General features: G+C 52.1%; 2 protein-coding genes across 3 annotated transcripts in view; one reads left to right on the top strand and one right to left on the bottom strand.

Annotated features, from left to right (window-relative positions):
* Nucleotides 1-3,993, bottom strand: part of LOC111148769 (WD repeat domain 25) — a 140,885-nt gene extending 136,892 nt beyond the window's left edge. Inside the window, exons 1-2 of the mRNA XM_022505567.1 lie at nt 3,940-3,993; nt 1,099-1,939 (exon numbers count right to left, since the gene is read on the bottom strand). Of these exons, the coding sequence (XP_022361275.1) occupies nt 1,099-1,905 (807 nt within the window). The 5' untranslated portion in view covers nt 1,906-1,939; nt 3,940-3,993. The remainder of the gene's footprint in view (nt 1-1,098; nt 1,940-3,939) is intronic.
* A 1,149-nt stretch (nt 3,994-5,142) lies between these two features.
* LOC111148578 (tryptophanyl-tRNA synthetase) overlaps nt 5,143-15,291 on the top strand; it is a 29,312-nt gene continuing 19,163 nt past the window's right edge. Inside the window, exons 1-2 of one of the 2 annotated variants that reach the window (XM_022505260.1) lie at nt 5,143-5,212; nt 11,427-11,604. In XM_022505260.1, coding sequence (XP_022360968.1) covers nt 11,491-11,604 — 114 coding nt within the window. In that variant the 5' untranslated portion in view covers nt 5,143-5,212; nt 11,427-11,490. Of the gene's footprint in view, nt 5,213-6,011; nt 6,268-11,426; nt 11,605-15,291 lie in introns of those variants that run through there. The other variant, XM_022505259.1, reaches the window with a different exon arrangement.

The following is a 15,291-nucleotide window of genomic DNA, read 5'->3' as shown; positions in this document are numbered from 1 at the left end:
CAGACTCACAGGGGGCCAGCTGACCAGCTGCTGCGCAAGAAAGCTGGATCTGAAGCCACATCCCTTCGACTCCAACGCCATTTTCTTTCCAAGAAGCTTTGGTTCAGCTCTCATTTACTTGGCACGTACCACATACAGGTGAGCTGCTAGGTGCTGAGGAGGGTGAGGAGGAGGACAGCGTATAGCCCAGAGGGGCTGGGGACAGGTTACAGGATGTAACTCCGCTACATCGTTGCGTATGTGCGGCCGGCCTACTGCAAGTCTGCACGACCTCAGTAGCTTTCAAAACAAGCAACAACGACAAAAGAGTTTCTGTATAAACCGCAAGTCCTCGGCAGGGCATCTGTAGCCATTCCCGGTCTGGCCCCTGCCTACTTCCACAGCCTTGGGCCCCTCACTGCACACCCCACCCCTCCAGCCAACAGGCCCCCAAGACTTTTATGGCCAAGAACATCCTTCTGCCCCGTCTCACCCCCTCCACCAAGTGAACCTTCCCCTGCTCCTGGAAGCGTTCACCAAGCCCTCCCAGACTGGGCTGCTGTCCCTCCCAGTGGGTTCACGGAGCACTTGTGTCCCAGTGGGAGTCTAGTCCTCACACTCCTGAGCCCAGGGCTGTGAGGGCCTCTCCACTTGTCCATGGCCCTACAACACCACATGCCCCGAAGCCAGGGACCAATCTGTCTACCTCTGCTCCCCTGGCGTCCAACACAGAGCCCAGCACCTAACTGGCATGCTGAACACTCCATGCGGCTCACAAGGGGCCCAGGACTTGCCCTGAGCCTGCTTTCCTCCCCCTCTGCCCTCATTCAGCGACCTCATCCCCCAGGGCGCCAGTGTGCCTGCATGTCCTCAGTGTCCCCACGAGGGCTAAGGACTAGCATTCTGTGGTGGCCTAAGCAAGGCAGCATCAGCGTGGAGGGCACAGAATGGACCGACAGTCCAGGGTGGGCCACTGAGAACCCACTCCCGAATGCAACAGGGGGAATCACAGGATTCCCAGAGATGTTCAGCACCCCTACCTCACTGTTGCGAAGAATAAAACACCCCAGCAGTTTACTTCTAAGAGTCCCTGAAAAGGCGGTATCACTCAAGCCTTACCTTGAAAGTTTTATCCATGGAAGCCGAGAGGAGCATGTGACTCTTAGCAAAGACTGGACACCACTGAATGCTGTTGACGGGGCCCCTGTGGCTTCTCAGGTGGAAGAGCACTTTCCTGGGAATCGTGGTTTCTTTATACTGACTGTCCAAATACGGCTGAATAAACTCAGACACTCTGGGGGCCACACAGAGAGGGGCAGGGGCACGCCCTGCAGACGGACCCTGGGCCGCCACATCTTTACTCTTGCCAGTTTCTGTGCTTAATGCCTGTGACTGTCGTAGTCTTTTCGGAGTGTAAGGCACAATACAGTCCTCACACCTGGTCCTCTGAAGAGAGCTACCATTTTTACCCGGGGCTTCAGATTTGGTTTGGGCACAGAAGGATGGTTCAGGGGAGCTGTAAGTCCCCCAGGAGAGTTTCACTGGCCTAAAGCGGGCAGCTGCCAGGGGCACATGGCCAGCTGGAGTGTGGCTGGTCCACAGGGAAGGTTGAGGAGGCTTATCTGCAGGGATGGTGACATCAGGCTCCGTCCTGGGCCACTGTAACCTCTGGCTGGGACAAGATCCTGGGTCACTTCTCCAGAGCCGAACCAGTGGGAGACGATGGCCAGCTGGGTCTTCACAAGAACCATGCTTTGCAGGCAGTGCTGTCCCTTCCGTCACACCTGGGGCTTTGGATGCAAAATCCTGCCCAGGAGGTTGGAGCCCATCAGAGCTGTCTTTCATCTGGCCATCAGCAGTAAAACTTCCCACGGGCTCAGTCTCAGCCTCTGACTCCGAGTCATCATAAGCCACCAAGGAAGCCATTGAAGACAGTTTTCTGCTGTCCTTTGACGACAAACTACCTGAGACCAAACAAAGTTAAGTGTCAGAATACATGCATGTAAGAATATTTACCACCACATGTAATTAAAAGAAAACATGCCCCCTAGCAAATCCACGATTGGAAAACTCTAAGAATAAACATATTTTAAAAATGAGGGCTTTTGGGGCACCTGGGTGGCTCATTGGGTTAAAGCCTCTGCCTTCAGCTCAGGTCATGGTCTTAGGGTCCTGGGATCGAGCCCCGCATTGGGCTCTCTGCTCAGCAGGGAGCCTGCTTCCCTCTCTCTCTGCCTGCCTCTCTGCCTACGTGTGATTTCTGTCTGTCAAATAAATAAACAAAATCTTTTTAAAAATATACAAATAAATAAGAATTTAAAATGAGGGGTTTTCTACACACCAACCATAATTAGAAGATTTAATTTTTTTAAATGAAGACTATGGGATATCTACAAATAATTTAAACAAAAATTAGCAAGATCTACAGGAAAAAGACTAAAACTTTATTGAAAGACATAAAAAGAGGGCCTAAGTACACGGAGTCTGGATTTAACAGAAAGATTCAGGATTTTAAAGATGCCTTTTGGAAGGTTACTTTGGGCCTTTGAGGGTAGGTCTCAAAATACGAAAATGGAAAGATGTCCAGAACCCACCAAACGGGAAAAGCATGTCACCCTCACCTTCACCGCCCCGCCTGGGGCTCCAGTGCCTCCGTTACCCCTGCCTAGATACCCCATCTCAACCATAAGCCAGCTGGGGAGACACACCCACAACACCAGACCCTGGCGTTCGAGGCACCAGTCCCCCACTTCTAAAGGTAAGGTCCAAATCTGCCAGTTTCACTCCAAACACACACTCACCCAGCAGCGAACTGCCCCTTTCTAAAAAATTCTTCCTGAAATTCTGAACCATCACACACGATAAGTTGCTGCCAACTAGTTTCTGTAAAGAAGTGCTCCATCTGGACGAGGTCAATTCCGTGCTTTTAGGAAGAAGAACCGTCAGGAGGAAAACAAGGATGCGCAGCGCATCCCGGACAGCAGAGGGCGCGACGGAGCAGCACCAACAGCCACACGCCAGGTTCTGAGACGCCCAAACACGTCCTGATTACCTACTCCATGCCCGACCTTCGTGTCCCACAGAGCCCCTCCTCCCACATGTGGGGTCCGGGCACCGCCAGAAATTCCCTCTGGGTCCCTTGTTAAGGCACTCAGCCTGTCTATCACCCAGCTCTTTCCCTAGGTGGTGGGTTTCACAACCCCAGCAATCCCACCACTTCGTCCCACCCACACCTTTCCCCCATCGCCTGAACGGCTCCACGGCCAGACACACATTGTGTCATCATTCAGTCTCCTCCAGAACTCCCACCACCACCCTCTCCTGCAGCTTAATCTAGGCAGGTAACACCTTCCACACACAATGCCATTGTCTAAATAAAACTTCTATAAAGGACTAATTATAAACTAGCGGACCTTGCGCCCCAAACAACTTGGCATTTCTCTTCTCTGTTACTTAGCCTGGTCCTGCCCAGACATCTCACCCGCCTCAACCCCTGTACATAGCCCCACACCCCACAGCATGCCACTCCTCCCTGTCACAGGAAACCCACCAGGCTCCCCCCCACCTAGCTGTCTGCAGCAGCTGACTCGAGAGAGAGGCCGGCCGGTAGCCAGAACTTAAAAAGAGGTCCACGGTGGGGCGCCTGGGTGGCTCAGTCCGTTAAGCATCCGACTCGATCTCGGCTCAGGTCTTGATCTCAGGGTTGCAAAATCGAGGGTCGTGTCGGGCTCTGCGCTCGGGACAGAGTCTGCTTGAGACCCTCCCCTCCTCTTGTGCAAGCTCTCTTTCTCTCTCTCTCTAAATAAATAAAATAAATCTTTAAAAAAAAAAGGTCTATGGCAAAACATCAGAGAGCAGCAGGACTGAAGGACTGAAGGAAAGCAGGAGGTGGGTGCGAAGGCGGCCGACAGGACCTGCTCCGTGTGCACTTGGCCTGTCCAGCACTGACCAGCTACTCACCAAGCCCCGCCGCAGGCACCAGGATCGCCGCAGCCAGCCCGAGGTCAGCAGTGGCCTGTGCGCACCAGGCCCACACGCAGTGGGACAGACAGGCCGCACTCAGGGAAATACAGGGTGTCAGGCAGTGAGAAGTCCTAGGGAGAGAAGCAAAACAGAGCAGAGCAGAGAGGGCAGTGGGCTTGGGGTTGCCGTCTCACGGGGACCTGAGACGAAAGGTGAGACGGGAGCAAAGCTCAGGAGGAGGGAAGGGGGCAGAAGTGGTTTGGAGAAGCCCCGGAGAAGGAACCAACAGAACTAACCCAATGGGGCCAGCGAGGAGGCCGCAAGGTGACTCAAGGAAAACAGGCCAAAATGGACAAGAGCGGGAGCCACTGGGAACAATGGAAACTCCCGGGGGAAAGTGTTTGCTGCCTTTCAGGTTTCTAAAGCAAACGAGGCAAAAAGGGAAATTTTTCATGGTGGAGGTGGGGATCCAACCACGAGGGAGAGGCAAGGCGCCGGGAAAAGGGCCACAGGCACTGCGAGTCACTGGCAGGTCAGCCCCAGGAGGGCAGGACTTCCCGTGTTCCGTCCACGGTTTGCCTCCAGCGGCTGGAAGTATTCGGGAAACGCGGCCCGGGCGGTGGGAGGCACGGAGGAAAAGAACAGAATAGTCTCGTTCGGCAAACACGGCCTGATTACCTACTCCGTGCCCAGCTTATGTGGGGTCTGGCCTGCACAGAGATTAAACACAGAACACGGAACACGGACCCTGCGCCGCAGGCCACAGACTGAGAAGGCAGCAAAGAGGAGGCGACCAGGGATGGGTTTTGAAGGATGAATAGAAGTTAGCCGAGCTGTCAAGAGTGGAGGTAGGCAGGGCCCGGAGCGCTGAGCGTCTGGAAGGGCAGTGGTGAAGAAGGACCGGCGAGGGACACTAACAGGCCCTGCCTGAGGGGCGCGGAGCGCTCGAGCCGCCCCCGCCGCCGCCGCCGCGGCCACCAAGCCGCCGCCCGGTCCCAGGCCCCTCCCGCCCACGGGCCCGCCGCTCACCACACGCACCGGAAGCGCTCGGTCCTGCGGGAGGCCGCCGGCTTGCACTCCGCAGCCAAGGTGCGTTCCGCTGGTTCCGGAGCCTCCAGCCAATCATCCGCGGCCTCCGCCCCGCCCCCACGCGAACAGCCAATGATGGGTCAGTCTGGCCGGAAGTTGTTCCGGCCGGACGGAGTTTCCACGGACGCCCAGGAGGCCGCCAGTGCCTGAGCCGGCTGCACTGAAGGGCCCGGGTGGGCCGGTAAGTGAGGGGATGAGGGAGGGCGGGAGTTCGGGGCGGCGCCGGATGACCTGGCTCTGCCGCCGCCGCCTGCAGGCGAGGGCCCGGAGTATCCTCCTCAGAGCCCGGCTCGCTGCCCGCCGGGTTCCGGCACCACGAGGGACGCGGAGGCTGCCACGGCGCCCCTCGCCCCCTTCCTCCGAGCGCCCGCGTCCCCGTCTGTCGCCCACCCCCGCCGGCACCGACCCTCGCTTGCCTCCTCCCTCTTCCCCGGCCCCGAGGCGAGAGCTCCCCACGTTGAACGAGTGCGTGCCCTGTGCTGGGGGCTTTGCCTGCAACGTCGCCCTCGGTCCCCTCCGCGGTCAAGGGAGGAGGCTTTCTCGTGCCCATTTCGTGGAGGAGGAAGCCGAGAGGTGATGGCCCTTGGCCAAGGTGCTGCCCCGGGAGAATGCCCACGCTGGGACTGAGAGCTGGAGCTCGCTGCGGGGAGTTCCCGGTCGCCCTTCCGCCTTCCTGCGGCTGCACACAAACAGTCGCCGCGCGAATGCGGAGGGTGGGGACGGGCACAGGGTGGGGAGGTCACTCGGAGGCCAGTCTGGGGTACGGGGCGGCTGATGCAACGACCTGCTAAGGCCTCGGTCTCCTCCCGGCCCCCCGCCCCGCCGCCCCTGGTTGGACCGTCTCGCCAAGGAGGCTGGTCAAGAATCTGAAGTGCTTCTGAGAAACTGAGTGGTTTACAAGAAATTCCTACGTGCGAATAGCTGAAGAGTGGGGTAAACAGGAAAAAAAGATCCTTTTCTGAAACGGAAACTGAAAGAACCGGGGGGGGGGAGACTATAAAGGAAGACCGCTGGCTGCTGGGGCAGTCTCCGCCGCTCCGCTGCCTGCCGCGACCGGTGGCCACTCCGCCCGCCGTGCCTCCCGCGTCCTGGATACGTATAGCCGTCGTCGCCAGGCTCGCGGCTCCTCGGTGCTTCCCCAGCGCGCTGACGACCTCGGTGTGGGGGGCGAGGGCTTGTGTCCTTGAGGATCAGGGTGTCGTGCGTGGTACGTCCTCCCGCCGACCCGAGGTTCAGGTGAGGCGCGGCTGCTGCGGGGAGGGGAGGAGCAGTTGCCTGTCTGGCCTCGGTGCTCCACTGGCAGCATCTCGGTGTTGGCTCCCGCGCAGGCTTTCCGCGGGCGAGGCCTCCTTACACGCCCAGCACCCCCACGTGTGAGCTCTCCCGCCGCCATGCACAAGACTGTCTTGTGCCCGGCTTCGTAGAAACGCACGTCTTTGCCTTTTAAGGTAACGCGTGCTTTATTATTTGAAGCGGGAGATGATCTCTCTTCTCAGTGTTGGACGAAGGAAAGGTGAACATAGCCTGTCCCAAGGTTCGAAGTGTCAGAGGACGCCTTGCTGGACAGAAGTCGTTTTCTTGTCCCCTGGGGACTCCATCTGAAGCCTCGGTCATGCACACTCTGGGGCCTGGGTGTGAAGGACGGTATCCCCCCCCTCCCGGTGGTATCCCAGGCATCTGGAAATGATGCGCTTCCTGGCGACTCTAGAATTAGCTAAGTTTATGCCCCCTTTCCCCAAATCGTTGATCAGTGTATTCTGATGCGTGAGATGATTTCGGGATGGTCCAGGTCATGGTCATGTCATGGTCATGTTCTGTGAAACAGTTCTGTGATTCTCCTTTCTATTCCCCGTCCCAAAACCACCCGGTTTCTTCCAAGTGCCTGTCATTCCTCCAGAACATTCCTCCAGAACAAGGGAACCTTTCAAAATGGGCACAAGACTCAAGATCTTTAAAAAGAGGAATTGGTAATTTTTTTAATTTTTTTATTTAAATTATTTTTTATTTTTTATTTGAGAGAATGAGAGAGACAGAGCATGAGAAGGGGAAGGGTCAGAGGGAGAAGCAGACTCCTTGCTGAGCAGGGAGCCCGATGTAGGACTCGATCCCGGGACTCCGGGATCATGACCTGAGCCAAAGGCAGTCGCTTAACCAACTGAGCCACCCAGGCGCCCAAGAATTAACTTTTAAGAGCCTTTTAGCGTTCTCTTTAAAGGTGCCCTAGGATCTGCCAGGGACTGTGAGGTTTTACTCTAATGACCGATACTTCTTTCAGAGCAGATGGTAGATAACTCCGCAGATTATACCTTTGTTTCTTTGTTTTAGATTTTACTATTTGTTAAGTAGGTAAAACAACTCTCCAAACAGATTCAAAGCTCTATTTGCACTTTACGCAATAAACACTAAGGCAGTCGTGCATAGAATTTTGGCACCTCGGACCTCTCTGAAAAAGTAACCTGGATATTCTGCTTAGAGCCAGGCATATACCAGTGTGTATGCAGACTGTCGATGTCATTTCAGACCTGCTGAACTCGGGTTAAAAACCTCTGAAGTTACATTTCATTCTAAAAGTTATCAAAGGGGACGCCTGGGTGGCTCAGTTGGTTAAGCAGCTGCCTTCGGTTCAGGTCATGATCCCAGCGTCCTGGGATCAAGTCCCACATCGGGCTCCTTGCTCGGCAGGGAGCCTGCTTCTCCCTCTGCCTCTGCCTGCCACTCTGTCTGCCTGTGCTTGCTCTCTCTCCCTCTCTCTCTCTCTGATAAATAAATCTTTAAAAAATAAAATAAAAAAATAAAAGTTATCAAAGAAGTAAAGGAGCGTGTTGACTAGATGTGAGGAAAAAGGAGAGTGGACACACGAAACGGGGGCGAATGGATGGGCGTGTGAACTAAGAGACTCTGTTCTGTTTCCCTGTCTTTTTTTTTTTTTTAAAAAGATTTTATTTATTGGAACACCTGGGCGGCTTAGTTGTTAGGTGTCTGCCTTTGGCTCAGGTCATGATCCCGGAGTCCTGGGATCAAGCACCGCATCAGGTTCCCTGCTCGGCGGGGGACCTGCTTCTCCCTCTCCCACTCCCACTGCTTGTGTTCCCTCTCTCGCTGTGTCTCTGTCAAATAAACAAATAAAGTCTTCTCTTTTTTTTTTTTTAAGATTTATTTGTTTGACAGAGAGATCGAGAGAGGTAACAGAAGGAGGGGGAGTGGGAGAGGAAGAAGCAGGCCACCCACTGAGCAGGCAGCCTGACTTGGGGCTCAATCCCAGGACCCCAGGATCATGACCTGAGCCAAAGGCAGACACCTAACGACTGAGCCACCCAGGCGCGCCGGTTTTCCTGTCTTCCAAGAGGTTGCATCAGACACACATACGTACCCGCACACAAGATTTATCATGTGGGTGGTTCCCACGCAGTGTTTACCTCATGATCATGAGAGCTGGCAGAGCTTATCTGCTGTTCCCTCATCAGATTTAGCTCATATGTGCTTCTCAAACAGAATTCTGCTGTGGGAAAACATATTTTTCCCTATAACATGGACCCTGGGTGCAGGCCCCATTCATGTAGCTGATCCTCTTACCTGCTCCGTAGCAGGGGGAGATTATCTGTCCAGGGCGCACCCAGTGATTCTACCTGGTACTTTCTTTAGGAATTTTTAAAGCTAATGCTTCTGGTCCTACCCAGACTTCAGAACCTTAACTGCTGTCACCCGTTGCCTTCCATGCCAGATACCACACTTCGGGAAGGACAGGGATAAACCCAAGGGAATTCCAAAGAGAGCGACAAGGATGGGAGGTGGACGTTAGCAGAGGCTAAAGAAACTAGTCTTGGGGTGTGAGACCTGGAGAAGGCACCATGCCGTCAGCCTGGCCCTACCCAAATCCTAGCAGGGTCAGCACAGTGGCAAGATGCTAAAAATGAGGCTGGGTCAAGTCCATGTGGGGGAAATCTACCTTAAACTGGAACAAGCACTTGTGAAGATAACATGAGAGGACATGAGCTTTAGGGAGAATATTGAACTGGGTGACTTGTGAGATCGATTAATTCTGTAAATGTGTTTTGATAAAGTGCTGTGTGCCAGGCATTAGAAGCACACAAAAGAGTAAAAAAACCCAGAGCTTGTTCTCACTGTCTGGTGGAGAAGACATGAATAACTCAGTGCCACGCGAGTGCTGTCATCGAGTTCCTTACCAGAGTGTTGGGGATCAGTGACGACGGAGCGATCAGCTCAGCTGCAGGAGCCAGGAAAGGCTGCAGAGAAGAGCTGACGCCTGAATTAGTGAGATCACCTGCAGTGCACCGGCAGAGACAGGAAGCTCTCACGTTCCGGAGCCGCCGAAATGCGGAGGGAACACATGGTGTAGCGGGGCTTGGGGGTCAGATCCTGGCTTAGCTCCTCTGGCACTGGGATCCCAGGGGCCTGTTCTGACTTCCCCAAGCCATCACCTCTCATCTGCCAGTGCAGAGCGTATACCAAGCCATCCAACTTTGAAGGCTGGACGAATCTGGGATCGTGTGTAAAGGAACTGGACGTGATGTTTGATCCTGTGTGGCTAGAAGGAATTCTCATCCCTTTGATTGTAATTTGATTTGGGCCTGCGTGTTTCTCCTCTCCAGCGCTCGTCAGAGCTTCTGCATTCCTTCTTGCCGGCCTGACGCTGGGCTGTGCTATCTGAGGTGGTTAGAGCACCCAGCTTCCCTTTTCTGGGAAACGAGGTGATTCTCAGCTAGGAGGGAAAAGAAACTGATTACTGTCTCATCCTGGTTTCGGTATTACACTATCAGTTGATTTATATAAAGATTAGCCTAGTTAAAATTTACATCCTTCTTAAACATTTAACAAAATAATAAAAATAAATTACCCTAAGGGTACCTGGCTGCCTCGGTGGCGCATGTGACTCTTGATCTCGGAGTTACAAGTTCGAGCACCACATGGGGGCTAGTGTTTAACTTAAAAAAAAGAAAGAAAGAAAGAAAAATGACCCCTCAGGTTTGGGGTTTTGGTTCATAGAGGTCATAGAAAAAAATTTAAATAATTAAAGACAAAACAGTCACGTATTGCACCTCTCCTGCGGGGCGAGGGCCATGCTGGGCTGGCTGTTGACCTGCACCATCACCCCATCCACACAGCAATCCTGCAGGTAGTGTTACCGCTGGCCCCACTTTACAGTTGAGAGGCTGAGACTCCTTGCAGTTAAATAAGCTGGAGAGTGAGCCGTAGCTGCCCGTCCCTTCCACTTGCGTGGTCTCAGGGATGTTCGTAACCTCTCTGTGCCTCAGTGTGCTCATCTGTGAAATGGAAAGAACATCTCTCAGGGTTGCTATGAGGCGTCAGTGAATAGATATGTATGCGGTGTTCAGAAATATAGCAGGTGCGGAGGTGCTGGCAGTTGGCTGCCCTGGCCCAGCCCATTGTCACTGTCCTTTCCTCATTTGGAGCCAAGCAGCAAGTTGTAAATGGAGCTAGGGTTCAGCCAAGCCCTGGAGCCCTAACAGATAATATTCATAACGGATCTCTATCTTGCTTTGCAGTTTACAGCATGGTACCTTCTAGTTTTTCCTCCTTTCTTCTCACAGCAGCCCTTGAGGTAGCTGAAAAGGTTCCTGACTGTGCCACTCTCTAGATGAGGAAGCTGACCCTCAGAAAGGGGAAGTGACTGACCCAAGAGGGAATGATTTGGCCAGGCTCTGCAGCAAAGCATCATCAGGTGGCCTGCCCTCTGTCCCACCTTTTTCCAAGGTTAAAAGTAACGATTAATAAAAGATGCAGGTATGCCTTTTTCAGAGGGCTGCCGTGAAGTGAGACAGCATGTAGAACGTAGAACGGACAAGCTGAACATCCTTTTCCTCATTTGGAGCCCAGAACAGATAAGGCCCTACCCAGATCTTGCTTAATCTGAGAACAGGGCAGCTGGCCTGCAAAAGAAGCCATTTGCTCAGTGACCTGTTGGCTCTGGATGCAAGGGCGTGGAACTCATCCCCAATACAATTAAGATAAAGCGTAAATTGCAGTTCCGCCAAAAGTTTCTAGCTCCGGTGAACTTGGGTTTGTTAAAGCACTTTACTACTTGCTCCAGGTCCGAGCTCCAGTCTTTCCTGGGTGCTTGGCATTAGGTGAAGCACACTTGGTCCTAGTCAGAGGAGTCCTGCAGCTGGTGAGTCCCAGCAGCTCCTGCAGTCCTCATCGCCGGCATCTGCTCGTCCTCTTTTCTCCTTTTTCATGGCCCCGTGTTTCTGCTCATACTTTTACTAATGTTATTTGATCCATGTCCTTTATCATAACTCCAGCGTTTTTGGAAAGACGGAGGACTGGGTAGACGCAGGAAAGGTGAAACTACTCCAGCAGCTCATTAATCAGTCTCTCCCTCCCTCCCCACACCCTTGTCCCCCCCTTCCCCACAGTTTTGTCTGGACCACGGAGCAGCTCTTCCAGCCTCCCAGCCAGCTGCCAACCTAGGTCCCGGAGATGGCGGACGTGCCCAACGGTGAGCAGGGCTGTGCCTCCCCGCTGGAACTGTTCAACAGCATAGCTGCCCAGGGGGAGCTCGTGAGGTCCCTCAAAGCGGGAAAGGCGTCAAAGGTATGTGATTTTATTGGATTCTCTGCCTGTGCATCTGGGCCAAGTCTGGGGTCATGTTACCCGGAACAGACTGTTCCCAAGACTCTGTTCCCTCAATAACTGAGGTATTTTGGCTCTAACTTTAAATTCAGTTCTTCCTTTATTGATACATGTGGTCTAAAGAAAAGCCTCTGAAATCAGGTGTCATCCACCCTGCCTGTTCCAGAAACGAACTTTTCAGTCCTTTCAGCTGCTTCTCAGAATTACACTTTTGTATTGCTCCTTGTGGATATCCAAGTTTGGGGCTTTAACTGTAGAAAAGGAGGAGTTAACACTTCTGTCAGCACTCCCCATCCCTCTGGTGTCCCATGCATGTCCCCATGTCAACATGGACGTTCTTCTGACAGCATCAATGCTACTGACAGCTGACCCCATTGAGTTGAGTTTGAGTGTTTTTCCTTTCCTGCCCCGGAGTTGCTGTTTATCTCCATTCCTGTTGGCTCCATGTTTCTGCGTGCAATGGTTGTAGCTCTCGGGGCCCCCTTCAGTGAGGTGCATCTCCTCCCGAGGCGCTCAACGTCAGCCAGCCTGCAGGTTATCTCCAGAAGGTCTCTCTCAGGACTCCACTGTCTCAGATGGACTGCTGCCTCTCACCGTCCACACTGCCCCCGTGGGCCCTTCCCTCACCTCCCTGTTGGGTCTCTGTTTCCGATCCTGTGTCGCATTCCTTTGTGTATGTACTGTCTTGATAGAGCAAGTCCTCCAATGGTCTCTGAAAAAAATCGTGCTAAAGAAATACTGTGGGGGGATCTTGCATGTCTGAAAGTATCTTTACGTAGTATCTGATTGATAAGCAAGAGTGGGTATGGAATTCCAGGGCAGAGGTGATTTTCTCACAGAATTCGGAAGCCAGTGATCTGTCTTCACGGAGCTCCTAGGGTCGCTGTGGAGAAACCAGATTCTGTTCCCTTGGTTTTTCTCTGGAAATTGGTAGGAAGGTCTCGTTGTTCCAGTATTCTGAAATTTCTTGGGATGAGTACATCCTTTCTAACTAGAAACTTTTGACCCTTATTCTGAGAAATTCTGTTGTTTCTGATTTCTTCTCTTCTCTATCCTTATTTATGGACTTTTTTCCCCCAGAAACTGGTCCTCTGCTTTTATGTTTTGACTTGTGCTTTCCATTTTATTTTCTTCTTCTTTCAAATACATTTCCTCAACCTCTTATGTTGCCTTTTTTTTTTTTTAAGTAAACTCTTTTTCATTTATCCTGTCATTTTTAACTTTTGTGAGCTCATTGCTTTCTGGATGTTCCTTTCCTCGTTGTACCCCATTATCATTTCCTAGGTACAGTAAGTGTCCTTTTATCTCTGAGCTCCTGATGATGGTTTTCCTCATGTTCTCTGCGGGACAGAGGAGCTGGGCTGTGTGGCCCTCCTCCATCCTCCCTGCTCACGGTACATTGCCCCTGCCCCTGCTGTACAGAATGCCCCCAGTCTAGACACTTGTAACTTGACCTCCCCAGCACAGGACCTCTGGCTTGGGGCGGGAGGGGGTGGGAGCTGGAGAGCCAAGCAGCTGCTTCTTAAAAGGACTTTCCACCTGTGCTCCTAATTCATAGCCGGCGTTCACCCTCCCTTCCCCAGCACATGCCCCAGCAGCGTAATTCCAGTGTTTCCACGACATCCTCACATTTTTTGTTCCCGGTCCATGGCCAGTTGTCCAGCAACTCTGCGGCTTCCAAAATCTTGTTGCTAGGGTCCTCTTTTTGTTGCCTTTGTCCTCATGGGGTTGTGCTTTTCTGAAAGGTCTCTGCTGTTGCTGCAGGACGTTTCAGGACTGTGATCCGGGCTTTAATGATCATGAGCACCGCCTTTCATTCTGCTCTGCCTCCGCTCTTCGGTCACTCAGCTTCTTCCACTACTTCCCCGTCCGTCACTTCCAATCCCTGTTGTGTCCGTTTCAGAAGCCCCCGCCCCGCGGGTCCTCCCCAGATGGGGTCCAACCATCTCCCACCCATCCTGGCAGTTTACTTTGACTCTTTGGACCCCAAATAAGCCATCACACATTAAAAGAGATAAATAGTACTGAAAGTGATGTCCCAGGGAAGGGGTTAGCTAATCACAGGAAGAATCCTCCAGTTAGGAACACCAGTTAGGAGGACTCAGTGGGTGAGACTAAGTTATTTTTTAAAAATCCGAAATAAATAGGGGCGCCTGGGCGGTTCAGTGGGTTAAAGCCTCTGCCTTTGGCTCAGGTCATGATCTCAGGGTCCTGGGGTTGAGCCCCACATCGGGCCCTCTGCTCAGCAGGGAGCCTGCTTCCCCCTCTCTTTGCCTGCCTCTCTGCCTTCTTGTGATCTCTGTCTGTCAAATGAATAAATAAAATCTTAAAAAAAAAAAAATCCGAAATATATAAAGGACCCACATGTTAACCGTTTGCTCTTTAAATCCATATTTGGAAACTTGGCAGTGGTATATGTGTTGATGTAACATTAAGTTTGAGTAACATTTAATAAGTTCTTAGCTAGCAGTTCTTAGTGACCTGCAGTTATAATCATTGCTAAACAAGCAGTACTTAACACAGTTCTGTTTACTTCTTTGACATGTGCAATCCACTGACTCTCAACAAGAGAGATCAGAGGTTGCACGATGAAGTCAGACTTAAATGATGAAAATTCAGAAGTAAATTTGACCCTGGAAGGTGTTACAACAGAAGCACCTGCCATTTTAGAAATTCACTTTTATGCAAAATACTAGAGCACTTTGGGAACACCAATGCGGTGAGGGCACCATGGGCTCTTTCTCCAGTGGCCTCTGCCCTGTGTCTTGACCGTGGCCCTCAACATTCTCTTCTGCCCCGTATGCTAAGGGCGAAGAGCCCCAGCTTCAGTTAATGGCTCACTGAATACCAAGGTGTCTCCTGAGGGTGTAGGTCAGAATCTAGGGGCTCTGGGGGGGGAGACAGTGGCCAAGGGCATGAGCACTTTAGGCAGAACTCAAGAAATAACTCTGGATCACAGAGGTCAAGACAGCAAGGTCTGTTTTCTCGTCCTTTTAGTTTACATAAACTTCTTTTTTAAGATTTTATTTATTTGAGAGAAGGCCAGCGGCTAGGCAGAGATAACGAGCAGGAGGGGTAGAGGGAGAAACAGTCTCCCCGCTAAGCAGGGAGCCTGATGCAGGACTTAGTCCCAGGACCCTGGGATCAAGACCTGAGCTGAAGGCAGATGCTTAACCGACTGAGCCACCCAGACGCCCAAGGTAAGCTTTTTAAATTGAAGTGCACCATTTATTCAGAAAGGTACGGAGCTCATAATCAGCTTACTGAATTTTCACAAAATGACCATACTTGTAACCAGCGTCCAGATCAGGAAACAAGATAGCAGCACCCAGAAGCCATCCTCAGGCCCCTTCAGTCACTGCCTCTGTCCTCTACCCTAGGCCTCCACCGTAGATAGTTCCCCTGTGTTGGAACTTTAGATAAGATCAGGTTGTACATAGTCTTCTTTTGTGTTTTCCTCCCGTCAGGACATCAGCTTTTAAATTGTGTTTCCGTGTTCTGGTCCATGTTAAATTGAGAACAAGAAAATAGAAAGGCAAGCTTGCCTGTCCATTTATTTACTTATTTATTATAATTTTTTATTTTTTAATTAACATATAATGTATTATTAGCCCCAGGGGTACAGTCTGTGAATCACCAGGTTTACAC

Source organism: Enhydra lutris, unplaced genomic scaffold (genome assembly GCF_002288905.1).
Source record: "Enhydra lutris kenyoni isolate GAN:26980312 unplaced genomic scaffold, ASM228890v2 scaffoldscaffold20, whole genome shotgun sequence".
In the NCBI taxonomy this organism is placed as follows: Eukaryota; Metazoa; Chordata; class Mammalia; order Carnivora; family Mustelidae; genus Enhydra; species Enhydra lutris.
Note: the sequence above shows the minus strand (reverse complement) of the source record. Positions and strands in the feature narration are given on the sequence as shown.